At 40.1% G+C, this 15393-nt stretch overlaps 1 protein-coding gene across 1 annotated transcript; it reads left to right on the top strand.

Moving 5' to 3' along the window:
* The first annotated feature begins 4464 nt into the window (after positions 1-4464).
* On the top strand, positions 4465-12882 carry LOC121402065. Its single transcript, XM_041587801.1, has 11 exons — positions 4465-4919; positions 6534-6653; positions 7318-7515; positions 7996-8090; positions 8398-8508; positions 8597-8629; positions 8792-8900; positions 9223-9265; positions 9384-9509; positions 12092-12117; positions 12611-12882. Exons 1-11 carry the CDS (start codon positions 4859-4861, stop codon positions 12676-12678), a joined length of 990 nt encoding a protein of 329 aa, XP_041443735.1. The 5' UTR covers positions 4465-4858; the 3' UTR covers positions 12679-12882.
* Positions 12883-15393: the final 2511 nt, after the last annotated feature.

The raw sequence follows: 15393 nt of genomic DNA, 5'->3' as shown, positions 1-15393 counted from the left end.
TGTGAATAATGTTTGCAGGATTAGAAGTGTGTACGGTCTTAGAGATTGGAAAATACATTGTTAAAGGATAAGTAAACCTTAAAAATAAGTGAATGTGAAATTGATGAGAGTGCTATTCTAATCACTTTTACGTACATTCATTATTTGTTTTTTTTTAAATTCCAAGATATTAAGGGATACACGTGCTGTTAATATGAATTAATTTTGTCCCAACAGCGCCACCTGCTGGTCAGTTACTGACCAGTCTGACCAGCAAGTAGTCAAGGAACAAGTTGCTCTGATGTTCTTCAGGTTAGAAAAAAAATTAGAAACCTTTCTCAAATCTTTCCTAAGCAGAAGAACATCAGAGCAGCCTCTTTCTTTCTCCTGACAACTTCTTCCTTGACTACTTGGTGGTCAGACTGGTCAGAAAATGACCAGCAGGTGGGGCTTTTGGAACAAAATTCATTCATATTAACAGTACATGTATCCTTTAATATCTTGGAATTTAAAATAAATAAATAAATAATGAATGTACATTGCAAAAATATTTAGAATACCACTCTCATCAATTTTACATTCACTTATTTTTAAGGTTTACTTATGCTTTAAGCACCTGTGTGTGGGAATAGCCAAGGGTAGGAATGACGAGAGAGTGGGACCAGGGTTTGGGGAGATGTCTCCAGCTGCAAATAACAGCAATAAGGAAAGTGACACAAGGTGTGACCTAGATTTGAAAGTACAAGCATTGTATTGTTCGATGGGTTGAGAGTGGTAAAGCGAGTTAACAATGCAAGAGAGTGTGCTTAGATTGAGAGAGGGTGATGGGAGAAGTGAAGAGGAGATTCGAATTTCAGAATGGTTTGATGGATGTTGTGCATATGATATATGGAGAGAGAAAAGGAATGCAAACAAATTAAACATAGTTTAATGGTATAACCAGGCTTATCTTTTTATGGAAGAAATGATGAACAGGGATGTCTGGCCGAGATTCCCAATGTTTGCAGGGAGTTTCCAATCAAACTACTGACCAACTGCTGTCCAGCTCTGTCTAACTCTATATGTTGTACTAAAAATTCCTGTACTTTAAAATTGGTGGACTTTAAATTGTTAAATCTACCATAGCTCACCCCTACCATGTTTCCCCCAAAGTGAGTCCCCTGATATACAGCAAGGGGGACAGGCAGTTGATTAATTAAGACAAATCAAAAGACACCAGCTGTCCTAGTTCTGGTTAACATCAGTAATTAAGCATAATGCCACATTTAGGCTGGAGTGGTATAAAGGCTACTGACTGAGCAATAAAAATACATTTTCTTGTGTTGAAGGGAATCTTGCTTTCTGCTTGATTATTCTTGGTTTAGCAGTGGCCAGGAGAACCTTACTTGCCTGTGGTCTAGGGTTATTTCCATAGGATACCTGGTTCCATTGAAAGCAAACCTTAAGGCTACGGCACCCTATGAAACTCTTGATAATCCTGCCCTTCCTACTCTTGGAAGCACCTGGTTCAGCACAATGTTGCCCATTGCACAAAATCATTCTAGGGAACTAGAGTTCTGCTACTGATGTTTCAGAACAGCTTTCTGTTCCTTTCACCCTCCATGCACAAAGCCAGGTACAGAATAGGCTTTTTGTAGACATGGGAGTGGAAGAAACTTGACTGACCTGCAGAGTGCCCTCAACTTAATCCAAAATAACTTCTGTTGGAAAGCCAGCTCTGAGCTAGGCCTCATAACCAAGATCAGTGACCAATCCAACTAATGCTGTTGTGGCTAAAATCCCACCAACACATATTCTACATCTAGTGGGAACCTTCCCAGAAAAGGAGCTGTTACAGGAACAAAAGGAGGTACAACTTATCGGCAATATTAATCACTTTGGTTTGGACAATTTCAGGCCTCCATGTAGAGTATATTTTTTAAAGCTAGCTCTTTGACAGATGGATAGATAGGTATAGAAGTATATAGAAGTATAGATAGATATAGAAGTATATAGAAGTATAGATAGATATAGAAGTATAGATATGCTAAACATTTTACAGTTTTGGCTTGTGTTAAGTGAAGTGAATAGAACATACCTGTTTTGGAAAAAAAAAACCACTCTGCAGTGCAATACTTCCCCTTTAAAGCTATTTTGTTTATATGTTGGGCTATATTTATTTCATGGGCATTTATAGCATGGGAAAAAGCAACAGCTGATAAAATATACACCTCAAATTTATTCTACAATCAGCTCAAACAACTATAGTCAAGACTTTTCCCACAGAGCAGATAATCCTTAACCTCCATGTATAATATCCACTGCGTCGCAAACAAACTCTTACATTGGCTAAAATGAGGGGGTGTTGCTTTGTGTTGGCTCTGATTGGTTACAGCAGCGGGCAGTGGCGCTTCGCGTCATATTCTATCATCAGCAACAGAAAAAAATTGATTTTGGGGGCTTATTTTTTTGTGTGTACTGGTGGGCACACAGCATAATAATAGATGTTTCAACAATAACTATTTCATACCCTACAATTACCTTTCGGCAAGGCCACGTCCCGTCCAAACGTATGTGCAACTTCAATATTGTATATTAGGAAAGGATACGGCCAAAGGCAGAATAACTGCAATGTGCATTTATTGACACTAAATGCACATTGCAGTTATTCTGCCTTTGGCCGTTTCCTTTCCCAGTATACAATAATAATAGATGTTGTAATGGCTGATATATAAGATATTTTAAAGAAGGGATGGGTGCAATATTAGTGGCACTACAGTTATACACATAGTAACCATACTGAATGGTGGCACCATTGTACAGTAATGATCAACGTCAGTGATACATATCATTTAATACACCAAATGGAGGAGCATAGTGATGACAAGATATAACTCAATATATGTCATAATTGTAATGAATAATCTAACATAACAATATAGAAATAATGGCTGCAGATACCCGTAGTATAAAAGGGTCAGTTTACATTCTCTCTGTTTAGCACAAGAAATAACATGTATTATAGATTCAGCACATGCCTCAGGTGCAGTGGAGGGCCACGATTGGCTGGAGGGTAGCCATGTGGGCTGGAGGAGCTAGCGGGGCCATGTGGATCAAGATGGGGGTACAGACTGAGCAGAGGGGGAAGAGGATGGCACAGGTTCCTAGTTACACCACTGCCTGGAACTATATCAGGATGAATGTTACCCCAATGTTTCTATATATCTGTAACATTGTTATGAGCTAAGGGGGCCCAGCCTGAAGGCCAGTTAGGGAGAGATTTGGGGTGAGTGCTTATTTGTACCCTGGGTACCCCTGGAACGATATAGGGTGACTGTTAAACCAATGTTTCTATATATATATTTGTAACCTTTGTATGAGCTAAGAGGGCCGAGTTAGGGTGAGATTTGGTTGGGAAATGCTCACTATAGCAGGGTGATGGCTAAAGCCATGCTTTAAGGCAGGGATCCCCAACCTTTTTTGCCCGTGAGCAACATTCAGATGTAAAAAGGATTGGGGAGCAACACAAGCATTACAAATTGTTCCTGGATGGAGCCAAATAAGGCTGTGATTGGCTATTGGTAGCTCCTTTGTGGACTAGCAGTCTACAGGAGGCTGTTTAGCAGTGCATCTGTTTTTCATGCAATCAAAACTTGCCTCCAAGCCAAGAATTAAAAAATGAGCACCGACATTTAGGCCACTGAGAGCAACATCCAAGGGTTTGGGGAGCAACATGTTGCTCACGAGCTACTGGTTGGGGATCACTGCTTTAAGGCATCTGTAACCCTGTTTCATGCTGAGGGTAACCCAACCATTGTTGTAAGCAACCTCGTTCTTTAGGAAGGTCTTCTCTTAAATGGCATAAAGAATGTGAACTTACCCAGTTTCAGCCACACTTACCAAATTGCATTACCCACAAAATTACTTTAGCAGTATTTTCTGGGCATTTGTATCTCCAGGTTCACCAGGCAAATGCGTCGTGTATGTGTTAAAACAAAGAGACGGAACATATGAGTCCCAGGCTATGGAGGATAAAGTGGGTGCTTCATAGTAAGAGTGCCTGCACTTTTTCTGGAAAAGATGCCAAAAATATGAAAGTCTTAAAGAAAAATCTAAGCCTAAGAACAGTCATGCTTCAGAGGGGGAAAGAAGCATCTCTATATATAGGTGGGGTTATATTCTTCATTTGCCAGTTATGATTAAATTCTGTCCTATCAGCCATCAGGAGGGCAGAGACAACCTATTATTGAATGTTGTTATGAATAGTCATTTTCCATTGAGCTTCACCACCCTTTAGGAGGTGCTTATGATAAATGTTCCTTCACCCAACCAGCGTAACTGTCTGCCAAATCATTGGAGTCCATGACCTAGAGCCCCTTCTAACCTCCTTATAGTTTACAGTGAGTGAACTGTATCCCTTCTATAAAATTTTAAAATAATTCAAAGCATTATTTATTTTGATGCAAAGTGGTGAGATGTGGTACTGCAAATTTCTGCAGGTGACAAAGCTATTAATATCCTCTTGTAATTGCAACAACTAAACTAAGCAGAAATTGGATTGTTTTAATCAGCTGGCAAAACATAGATTTTTTTAAAAAAATATGTCCCTAGCTGAATCACTTCCCCTTTAAGAAAACCATTAAAAAATGTGATATGTGGGTTGTTTTGTTTATAGGGGAGGAGTATTTCTGTTTGATGAATATTCTTAGCAAATGAAACAGCAGCTGCTAAAAGACACCATTGATTTATTCTACAATCTGTTCAAACACCTCCTTATCTGGCAAATAAAGCCAAGGCTTTTCTTACAGATATATAATGCATAGTCACCAGCAAGAGACTGGAGAATAGTGCTGCTGAATACAGTCCTCTGTGTTGGAATCAAGCTCTTGTGCTGGTTAAAATGAAGGGGTGCCTTATTATACTCACTCTGATCAGTTACTGCAGTGGGCAGTCAAGCTTGGGTAAGAGTTTTTTTCTCATTTTCTGCTTGGCAACAGGAAAAAATAGGGTATAAAGCTCATCCAAATGGGTGCACATGGTATACAATTGTGTGTCTATGTGCTTGAGAAACTTTACCCATAAGCTGTTGTACTGGATATATATATATTAGTTTTAAGAAAGAATCTGGAGCCTTTTTTTTAGCAAGTGAGGAAACAGAATTAAAACTCACCCTACGTTGCAGATCCCATGAATGTAGCTAGGTGCATATGTCATTTTGAGTACAGGAGCATCTGGGTGCCAAAGCTGGAAACTGAAGCCTGGAGCATTGGTTGGGTATGGACTTGTCTCAATATAACACTATGGGGCAGATTTATCAAGGGACAAATTTCAATTTGAATTCAAATTTTCAAGTTTTTTTATGGCCAAAACAAATTAGATTTTCAAGATTTATCATAATCTGGCCCTTTAAGAACTCTTTCAACACCTTAAACCTGTCAAATTGCTGTATAAGTCAATGGGAGAGGCCCAGGAATCAATTTGGTGATGTTTGCAGCCTTCCTGACATTTGAGTTTTTAAAACTCAAATCAAATTCGATTCAAATTTATTTGGAGTTTTCAGGTCCATCATATTCACCCGAGTTTAAGAAATTTGATTTTTATAATAAATTTTAATTGGTCGAATTTTGAGTTCATGAATTTGAAATTCGACCCTTAATAAATCTGCCCCTATATGTATTCTCTAGCACCCAAGGAGGTGCTTACCAGAATTTACATGAGATGACTTTTAGGGGCATGGTTTAAGTTTATAATAGGTGGGATAGAAATATTGATGGTATAAAGATAATATTAGGCTTTAGCCTGCAGCTAGCAAGGCTCCATGTGTGTTATAAAAATGAGCTCAGATTTAAATGACACGTGTTTCAATCATTTACTCTGAGCTACCAAACTGGGAAATTATAATATTATAAAGTATCATTAAGTGTTCTCATTAGTGAATCATTGTAAATAATGAAAGGGGACATCAGCCCCAAATAAAAATAATGCCTCATGAAAGTAAATGTAATTCTAAGCAACTTTCCAAAACACATCCATTAAAACTTTCCAATGGTTTTAAAGTTATAAGTGAATATAATTGCTATTGATAGCTCTGTCTGTCTGGCCATTTCTATTCTCTGCCCTGGTGGTTCTTCTTTTGATACAGTGTAACAGTGTCTTTGCTGGAGGAGAACTCACTTGCAACATTGTTTCAAAAGTCAGATCCACAAGTGGAGAAATGGAGAGACAGATACTGCTCCAAACCCAATTACGTTTACACTTATATCTTATTGACCACTGGAAATGTGCAATAAATTTATATTGAAAAGTTGTTTAGAATGACGTTTTCTATAATTCGGCAACATTTTATATATGTGTTTACATTGCCTTTAAATCTAGTGCCTAAAATTAATAGTGTATGGAAGAGGGAGTAAGCATAAGAGAATGATAAAGTCATGTATAAAAAGAGAAAAGGTGCCCTCTTCTGGAAATTACAACTCAGACATGTGGCTATGGCTAATAATGATGGCTGCAGGAGAGTATGAAGAACAAATGAATATAAAATGCATATACTACATGTAATTCCTTCCTACCTGCAGGATCCTACAACCTTGACAGCTTTGTAACTGTCTCTGGCTTGTCTTCGGGAGCCTATATGGCCAACCAGTTCCATGTGTCTCATTCTGGGAAGGTGATTGGAGCAGCCATGTTTGCTGGAGGTACTATGTTTTTCTTTTTAGCTATGTTCTGGATCACATCAATAATTTTGTTTGTCAATAACTGGTAATTAATATTTCATATATTTTTCCCTTTGCATCTACTTTATTACTTCTGCTCTTCTTCCTCCTTAAAGTGTTATAGGGTTAATCTATTTGCCTGGCACTGCATGAAGGCTTAGGCACACATTTTACCTATTTTTAGACATTTCACACAATTTTGCAAAGTACTAATAACAACTTATTAATTTTATACATTTTATAAAGATACAAATTTATCAAATTAGAAATCTTACAATATTTTACATGTAATACAAAATGTATATGTTACCAATGTTATACACTCTCCAATATTTACACTTTGTACAAACATGTACAGATCTTCCAAATTACCCATTTTTCTATAATTTCCAAAAATTACAGATTACATATTTTACCCAATTTAAAAATGTACAATAAACTAACATCCACAGAAGGTCATAGAAAAACAGCAAACTCTCCCATGTAGGTTATGTACATTAAATCATTATTGGAAAAACACACAAAGTAGTAAGAGAGTAAGGTCAAATGTAAATGAAAGTGTTTTTTAGTAACAAATACTACATATTATTATACTTATCTAATCCAGTTAATCAGTAGGTTGACTTCTATTTGAATGTTGTTACAGGCCCATATTACTGTGCTTTGGGGAACTCGCTGACGGCCACTGGCATTTGTATGAAGTATCCTTCCAGCATAAGTGTCCCCTCTCTAAAGACTTTCACCCAGACTTACGCCATTACGGGCCAGATTGACCCAGTGTCCAATCTCGCACGTAGTAAGGTCTTCATCTTCTCTGGCTCCCTGGACTCAGTTCTAGTCCCAGGTAAGTTACAAACCTACACATCAATAAAGAATGAGATGTTCTGATTATTATTATTACAGTTTGTCCAGGTCTAGTAACCCATATCAATCGATCAGATACCAGCTTTCATTATCTAATTGGCACTAGACCAGTAAATGCTAATTAGTTGGCTGCTACAGATCAAATTCCTGAGGGTCTCGTCATGAGAGTGACCATCTGGGGAAATCTGGGAGGTTGCTTGAGACTATGGTCAACATACATTGGCAATCACTGGTCAATGGCAAATGGTGAAGTGAAACAAATTAACCCATTCTCCTTGAGGGCCCTGCATGGTTCTTGGGTAGATTTGTGGTGTCATTATGACATCACACAATGGTGGGTGGAAGGTACAAATTAAGACAATCTATTGACCCACGACCCTCTAGCTTGGGAACACCTTTGTTTTTTGAGTAAAAAGTGAATTATTGGCACTCTCTAACCCCCATGTGTTCCTTGTCCTAGGAGTGTCAAAGAAGCTAGAGGAGTACTACAAAGCCTACATTACTAGCACAGGGGCCATCAAAGCCGTCTATAATATCCCAGCTGAGCATGGTATGGTGAGTACAATAGTAGATTTACATATCCGGGACAACGTCAATCAACCCACTGCTTCCCCAGGCATCATAATCACCCCAACTTCACACAAGAATAATGGATAAATTGGGTTTTTAAAATGCTTGCCATATCGCTCATCGAGTGTGTACTGTGTGTACACACGTTTAAGTCAAATCACACTGCTATAGAAGAAGAAAGAGTGGCAGGTGTGTTAAGGGAATAACTTGCACCTCATCAAGTCCTATCCACATTTTAGAGGTAAAAACACAGACCTGGTGTTTGTAGTAACCACGAAGCTTTGTATTTCAGCCAACTGAAACCTATGGAGGGGCTTGTGGAGCCAGGACCCACGACTATATCAACAATTGTAACTACAACGGCGCCTATGAGGCTCTGAACCACATCTACGGAGGTCTTCAGGTAAGCGCCATATTGGATCATCTATGCAGGGCTGGTTTTCTTTTGTGCCTATTTGATCCCTCACAAAAACCTATTGTTGTCTTTGCAGAGGCCGAGTTCATCTGCCACAGCGACCGGACAGGTAATTAAAGGGCATGAATAGTTTGCTCACTGAAGGACAATTTAATGGCGTGGACCTTACATATCCTGATCACATTTACACACAGTAACTTCAGTTATGCACACAAAAACATAAACCCATGGGCATGTGAATAACTGTACCTTTATTATTTTATATTTACAGTTGATACTGTTTGACCAATCAGAATATTTCAATCTGGCTGCTCCCATCACATATGGTATGGATACAGCTGGCTATGTCTACCTTCCTTCCTCCTGTCAAGCTGGTGCAAGTAAGTCAAGCTTTAATATAAGTCTATGTAGTATTATACTCATCCAGTTATAGGTGTTTCTGCCATATGGATAGAGGGGTCAGCAGGTGGGGTTGGGTTACCAAGCTGCCAATTTATATTGGCTTTAAATCAACAATCAAGGGACATAAGAAAATAAATTGCAGACCCTGCAAGGGGGCCCCAGAGTACAGGGAATCCAGTAAGAATTTTGAGTATGGGATACAGAAAAACCTCTGCATGTGTTCTACCTGTAAGTTTAACTTAACCTTTACCTGTAACATAATATTGTACTTCATACTGAAATGTTCCATTCTGGTTTCAGGGTGCAGACTCCATATTGCATTTCATGGCTGTGTCCAAGGAAGGTAAATCCACCATTTTTGGTTCAAATTATCTAATGCAACAAATTCTATTTTGTTTCAAGCAGTCATTATGAGTTGGGGATGCACTTTGCTTTATTTTATTCTTCTTCGTGCTTTGCAGAGAGGCTGTTGGGGATCAATTTGTCCGAAATGCAGGATACAATCAAGTTGCAGATCTCAACAACCTGATAATTCTGTACCCTCAGGCCAGATCTAATGCACTTAATCCTAATGGATGCTGGGACTGGTAAATTCTCTTTAATTTTTCTTTGATCTGTTCCTTGCCCTATAGTAGCATTGGAATAATAGTCTCTGGGTTGTAGGATAGCAGGTATAGTAGGGACAGATGGTGCCTATAGTAACAGTGGATAATAGTCTCTGGGAAGGGAGTGTGACTGTGGGATAGCAGGTATAGTAGGGAGAGATGGTGCCTATAGTAACAGTGGGATAATGGTCTCTGGGAAGGGAATGTGATTGTGGGATAGCAGGTATAGTAGGGAGAGATGGTGCCTATAGTAACAGTAGGTTAATAGTCTCTGGGAAGGGAGTGTGACTGTGGGATAGCAGGTATAGTCGGGAGAGATGGTGCCTATAGTAACAGTGGATAATAGTCTCTGGGAAGGGAGTGTGACTGTGGGATAGCAGGTATAGTAGGGAGAGATGGTGTCTATAGTAACAGTGGATAATAGTCTCTGGGAAGGGAGTGTGACTGTGGGATAGCAGGTATAGTAGGGAGAGATGGTGCCTATAGTAACAGTGGATAATAGTCTCTGGGAAGGGAGTGTGACTGTGGGATAGCAGGTATAGTAGGGAGAGATGGTGCCTATAGTAACAGTAGATAATAGTCTCTGGGAAGGGAGTGTGACTGTGGGATAGCAGGTATAGTAGGGAGAGATGGTGTCTATAGTAACAGTGGGATAATAGTCTCTGGGAAGGGAGTGTGACTGTGGGATAGCAGGTATAGTAGGGACAGATGGTGTCTATAGTAACAGTGGGATAATAGTCTCTGGGAAGGGAGTGTGACTGTGGGATAGCAGGTATAGTAGGGAGAGATGGTGCCTATAGTAACAGTGGGATAATAGTCTCTGGGAAGGGAGTGTGACTGTGGGATAGCAGGTATAGTAGGGAGAGATGGTGCCTATAGTAACAGTAGGATAATAGTCTCTGGGAAGGGAGTGTGACTGTGGGATAGCAGGTATAGTAGGGAGAGATGGTGTCTATAGTAACAGTGGATAATAGTCTCTGGGAAGGGAGTGTGACTGTGGGATAGCAGGTATAGTAGGGAGAGATGGTGCCTATAGTCAGGGCCGCCATTAGAAATCACGGGGCCCCGTACAACAAAATTTTTGGGGCCCCCTGGGCCCCGCCCACACTGACGACCAAGCTCCGCCCCATATCCCGCCCACATCGCAGTTAAAGGACCACACAGACATCAGCGCTAAAAAAGTAACCCCCCCACACAAGTTGTAAAAAGCTATTGATGGTCAGGGCCCCCTTAAAAAAAAAATTGGGGCCCCAAAAAAAAAAATTAAAATTTTTTTTTTTAAAAAACATTGGTGGCAGGGGCCCCCTGTTAAAAAAAACTTGGGGCCCCAACAAAAAAAAATTTAAAAAAAACTAAAAAATAAACAAACATTGGTGGCAGGGGCCCCCTTCTAAGTTAAAAACAAATTGGGGCCCCAAAAAAAAATTTGAAAAAAAATAAATTTTTTTTTTGAAAAAAAAAAAAAACATTGGCGGCAGGGGCCCCCTTATAAGTTAAAAACAAATTGGGGCCCCAAAAAAAAAATTTGGAGAAAAAAAAATTTTTTTGAAAAAAAAAAAAATGGTGGCAGGGGCCCCCTTACAAGTTAAAAACAAATTGGGGCCCCAAAAAAAATTTAAAAAAAAAATAATTTTTTTTTGAAAAAAAAAAACTGGTGGCAGGGGCCCCCTTACAAGTTAAAAAAATTTGGGGCCACCAAAAAGAAAATTAATTTTTTTTTAAAAAAAAAACCCAAAAAAAAACAATGGTGGTAGCAAGGGGCCCCTTACGAGTTAAAAAAAAAATTGGGGCCCCAAAAACAAAAGTTTTAAAAAAAAGATTGGTGGCAGGGGCCTATAGAATATTAAAATAATACATTGGTGGCCAGGGGATTAAAAAAAAAAAAACACAAACTGGTGTTCAGTAGAATTGAACTCATGGCTTCAGTACTTCAACTTCGCCTCCTTTCGTGACTTCGGGTCTTTTCACCGCTTCAGGACTTCGGCTTCGGCTGTTTTCGTGACTTCGGGTCTTTGCGCTGCTTCAGGACTTCGGCTTCGGCTGTTTTCGTGACTTCGGGTCTTTTCGGCGCTTCGTGACTTCGGGACTTCGGCTTTTTCCGTGACTTCGGGTCTTTTCGTCGCATCGGCTTCGGCTTTTCGGCACTTCCGCATTCGGCACTGAAGAGGCAAGACGTACGGCTCGGGCGCTCGTAAGGGGGGCCCGGATCTTCAAAAAAATGCAGCGCTGCCGGGCCCCCCTTCATGCCCGGGCCCGGTACGCTTGTCCCCCCTGTCCCCCCCTGATGGCGGCCCTGCCTATAGTAACAGTGGATAATAGTCTCTGGGAAGGGAGTGTGACTGTGGGATAGCAGGTATAGTAGGGAGAGATGGTACCTATAGTAACAGTGGGATAATAGTCTCTGGGAAGGGAGTGTGACTGTGGGATAGCAGGTATAGTAGGGAGAGATGGCGCATATAGTGCCTAATTTTAAGAACATTATAATCTTTAATGATAAAATACTGAATTTGCCTTTCTCCTTTAAGTCCTGTTTTATAAAATAATAATATTTTTCGCTCTCCCAGGTGGGGTTACTCAGGAATTGCTTATGGTAAGATAATATTTTGTTTTGTTTCTTTGCCTTAACTATTAAAATAACTAAATTCCTTAAGTGTATCCTAAGTTTATTGTCTTTGAATGGACAGTAAAGCCGGGCACAGATGGGTGGATCTGTTTATTTGGGGTGGTTGTTAAGTTGCCATAGTTCCATCCATGGGCCAATAAGCTGCAGACACCCAGAATTCCTATCCCTACTGATGAAGTTGGATTCTGCCCACTTGCATAGGGGACAGCAGCTACAATTCCTTTAAAGGACCAATAACACTGTGAATGAAATGTAATTATTTGAATCTTCATAGCAGTTATTTTTATCTTTCCTATGTAAAAAAAATCTTTAAAGGGCAAGTCCTGCCATTTGTAGCACTGTGCTTATCGGCTCTGCTGTGTGCAGCCATCTTGGATCTGTTTTCCATGCAGAGCCTCTATTAAAATATATGCAGTGTTTCCCAGTTTGTAACTTTGTATCTTTCTGGATTTCAATTTAGCTACCAAGAATGCCTTCCAAGTGTCCGGCGTAGAGAGAATGATGCTGAGGACCATGGGACAGTATTAATGTTACTGATGCTCTGGGGATAGCAGCCACTGATGGAGACACTGTTACATATTCTACTTGTAAATATTGTAAAAAAAAAGTTTGCTTATTAATAATAAAAATCTGAAATCATTTGGAATGCAACATTCTTAATGGGCACATCAAATAATAGTTTGTTGTTATGCGTAAAGTTGAGTAACTATAAAGTGTAAATAAAATGTACATTACAAGGGTATTTGATGTCACTGCGGAGTTCTTTCATCATATTAATGCACAAGGCTGCAGGCTGAGTTATACAGGGAACTCTGACCATCTTTCATTTTTTATAAGGGATAATGTACCCCCACTCTAAATTGTAAGGATATTAGATGTCACTGACAGATTTTGTGACCATATAAAGGCACAAGGCTGCAGGCTGAATTATACAGGGAACTCTGAGTATTACTCCTTTATTATAAGGCATAATGTACCCCCTACTGTAAATGATAAGGATATTAGAAGTCACTGCGGGGTTCTGTGACCATATAAAGGCACAAGGCTGCAGGTTGAGTTATACCGGGAACTCTGAGTATTACTCTTTTATTATAAGGAATAATATACCCCCTACTGTAAATTACAAGGATATTAGAAGTCACTGAGGGGGTTCTGTGACCATATAAAGGTACAAAGCTGCAGGCTGAGTTATACAGGGAACTCTGAGTATTACTCATTTATTATAAGGGATAATTTACCCCCTACTGTAAATTACAAGGATATTAGAAGTCACTAAGGGGTTCTGTGACCATATAAAGGCACAAGGCTGCAGGCTGAGTTATACAGGGAACTCTGAGTTTTACTCCTTTATTATAAGGGATAATGTACCCCTACTGTAAATTATAGGATATTAGAAGTCATTGAGGGGTTCTGTGACCATATAAAGACACAAGTCTGAAGGCTGAGTTATACGGGGAGCTCGGTGTATCACTCGTATTATAAGGGATAATGTACCCCCTACTGTATATGATAAGGATACTAGAACCCACTGAGGGGTTCTGTGACCATATAAAGGCACAAGGCTGCAGGCTGAGTTATACAGAGAACTCTGACTTTCATTCTAAGGGATAATGTACCCCCTACTATAAATTATAAGGACATTAGAAGTCACTAATGCTCACATAAAGGGATTTCACTGACACTGCAGGAAGAACTGTTTCTCATAAACTGTTTTTATGAACTCACAATGACACCACTAAGCACTGGTTATAGGAATGTAATCCACAGGGTATTTATTCATGGCTCTTTTGCATTATAAGGATCTTAGAAGTTGTAGGTGTCATTTTGCTTTAAGCAGGATCTGTGAGTTCATGTAAACTTTCAGTTTCTGAGAAATAGTACTTCAGTGAGGAATGCAGCCGATGTCCCCAGGGACCCATGGAAGCTTTTTGTTTTCTTTTAGCTTTATTTTGGGAATCTAATGCTGTCATTTGTTCTCCTGGGTGTGTATTTTTTTTTATGGAAAAATATATATTTAGCAGGGTTGTAGAAAAAGTGTAGACAGATCTGTCCTGGATTAATCCCAAAGAGTTTAGAATCTAAACTTGGACTAATCCCAAAGAGCTGACAATCTGTAATACTGTACTGATATATATTCTCAGAACCATGTTCTTATACCTGGAGACAGCTACATACCCAGCCTGCTGCCTGTTGTTGAAGTTTAAAGCAGCCCCACCTTACAGCTTTGGCTGCAGAGGATGCTGGGATTTGAAGTTTACAGGTTGCAATTGCCATGCAGCCCTCTCACTGCCAGCCAACTGCCAAATGCCAAGATCACTGCCTCCTGCCTGTACTGAGGATGCGCACTCAGGGGGCGGCTGCTGTTTATGTGCAGCTGTGGGAGTGAGTGGAGAGAGAGGATAGTGTTCTGCACAGAGACTGCATAGAGACTACACTGACTGCTGCTAAACAGCGAGAGACCTGCAGAGGCTGTGATTCCAAGAGATTGCTGCGACAGGGAGAGACTGCAGCCCTATGGCATATAGAGAGATTGCAGCTGATGAAAGGAGCACAGGGAGAGATTGCTGAAATATTGCAGAGCTACTGGAATATAGACAATCTGCACAGGGAGACTGCACAGGTAGGCGAAAGGTTCTAGAGAGACTGCCTGACGCAGATATGCACAAAAAAACAAGACTGCTGTATGAGAGAGTCTAGAGACAGTCCCCCGTGTATGGAGGAGACTGCCCAGGTGAGGGGAGCTGGCACAGACACAGCCAGGACATGTTAGTGACTGCTGGATACAAGAGCATAGAGAGCTTGTTGCTTTAAGGAAGAAATTGACCAGGTAAGGGGATTTACGAAAGAGACACCACTGATAGACCTGCAGCAGATAGTGAGCATCTAACAGGGAAAGGTAGAGAGGGGAAACTGCTGATGCAGAAGAGACTGTAGACGAGGGTGCAGGGAGTCTGCAGGGAGATGGATTAATGCTACAATCTGATAACTAACAGCAATATTGATAATGTACCTCTAGAGATTCCAGCACTGAGCTCCATGTTAGGGGCATGGACAGGGAAGACTGAGCCTTTAAGTTACATACATTGATCTGAGTTTAGGGTACATGGAGAAAACAGCACATGATGATACCTTTCACAGTCAATACCACCACTGGGTGAGAAGGGTAAAGGGATTCCCCGCTCATCCCCCAGAAAATATGATCTGGCTGTAGGGAGCATGAACAGTGGGGGACAGGGCACTTTC

The sequence above is a fragment of the Xenopus laevis genome, chromosome 3S (assembly GCF_017654675.1).
Source record: "Xenopus laevis strain J_2021 chromosome 3S, Xenopus_laevis_v10.1, whole genome shotgun sequence".
NCBI classification, from domain to species: domain Eukaryota; kingdom Metazoa; phylum Chordata; class Amphibia; order Anura; family Pipidae; genus Xenopus; species Xenopus laevis.
Note: the sequence above shows the minus strand (reverse complement) of the source record. Positions and strands in the feature narration are given on the sequence as shown.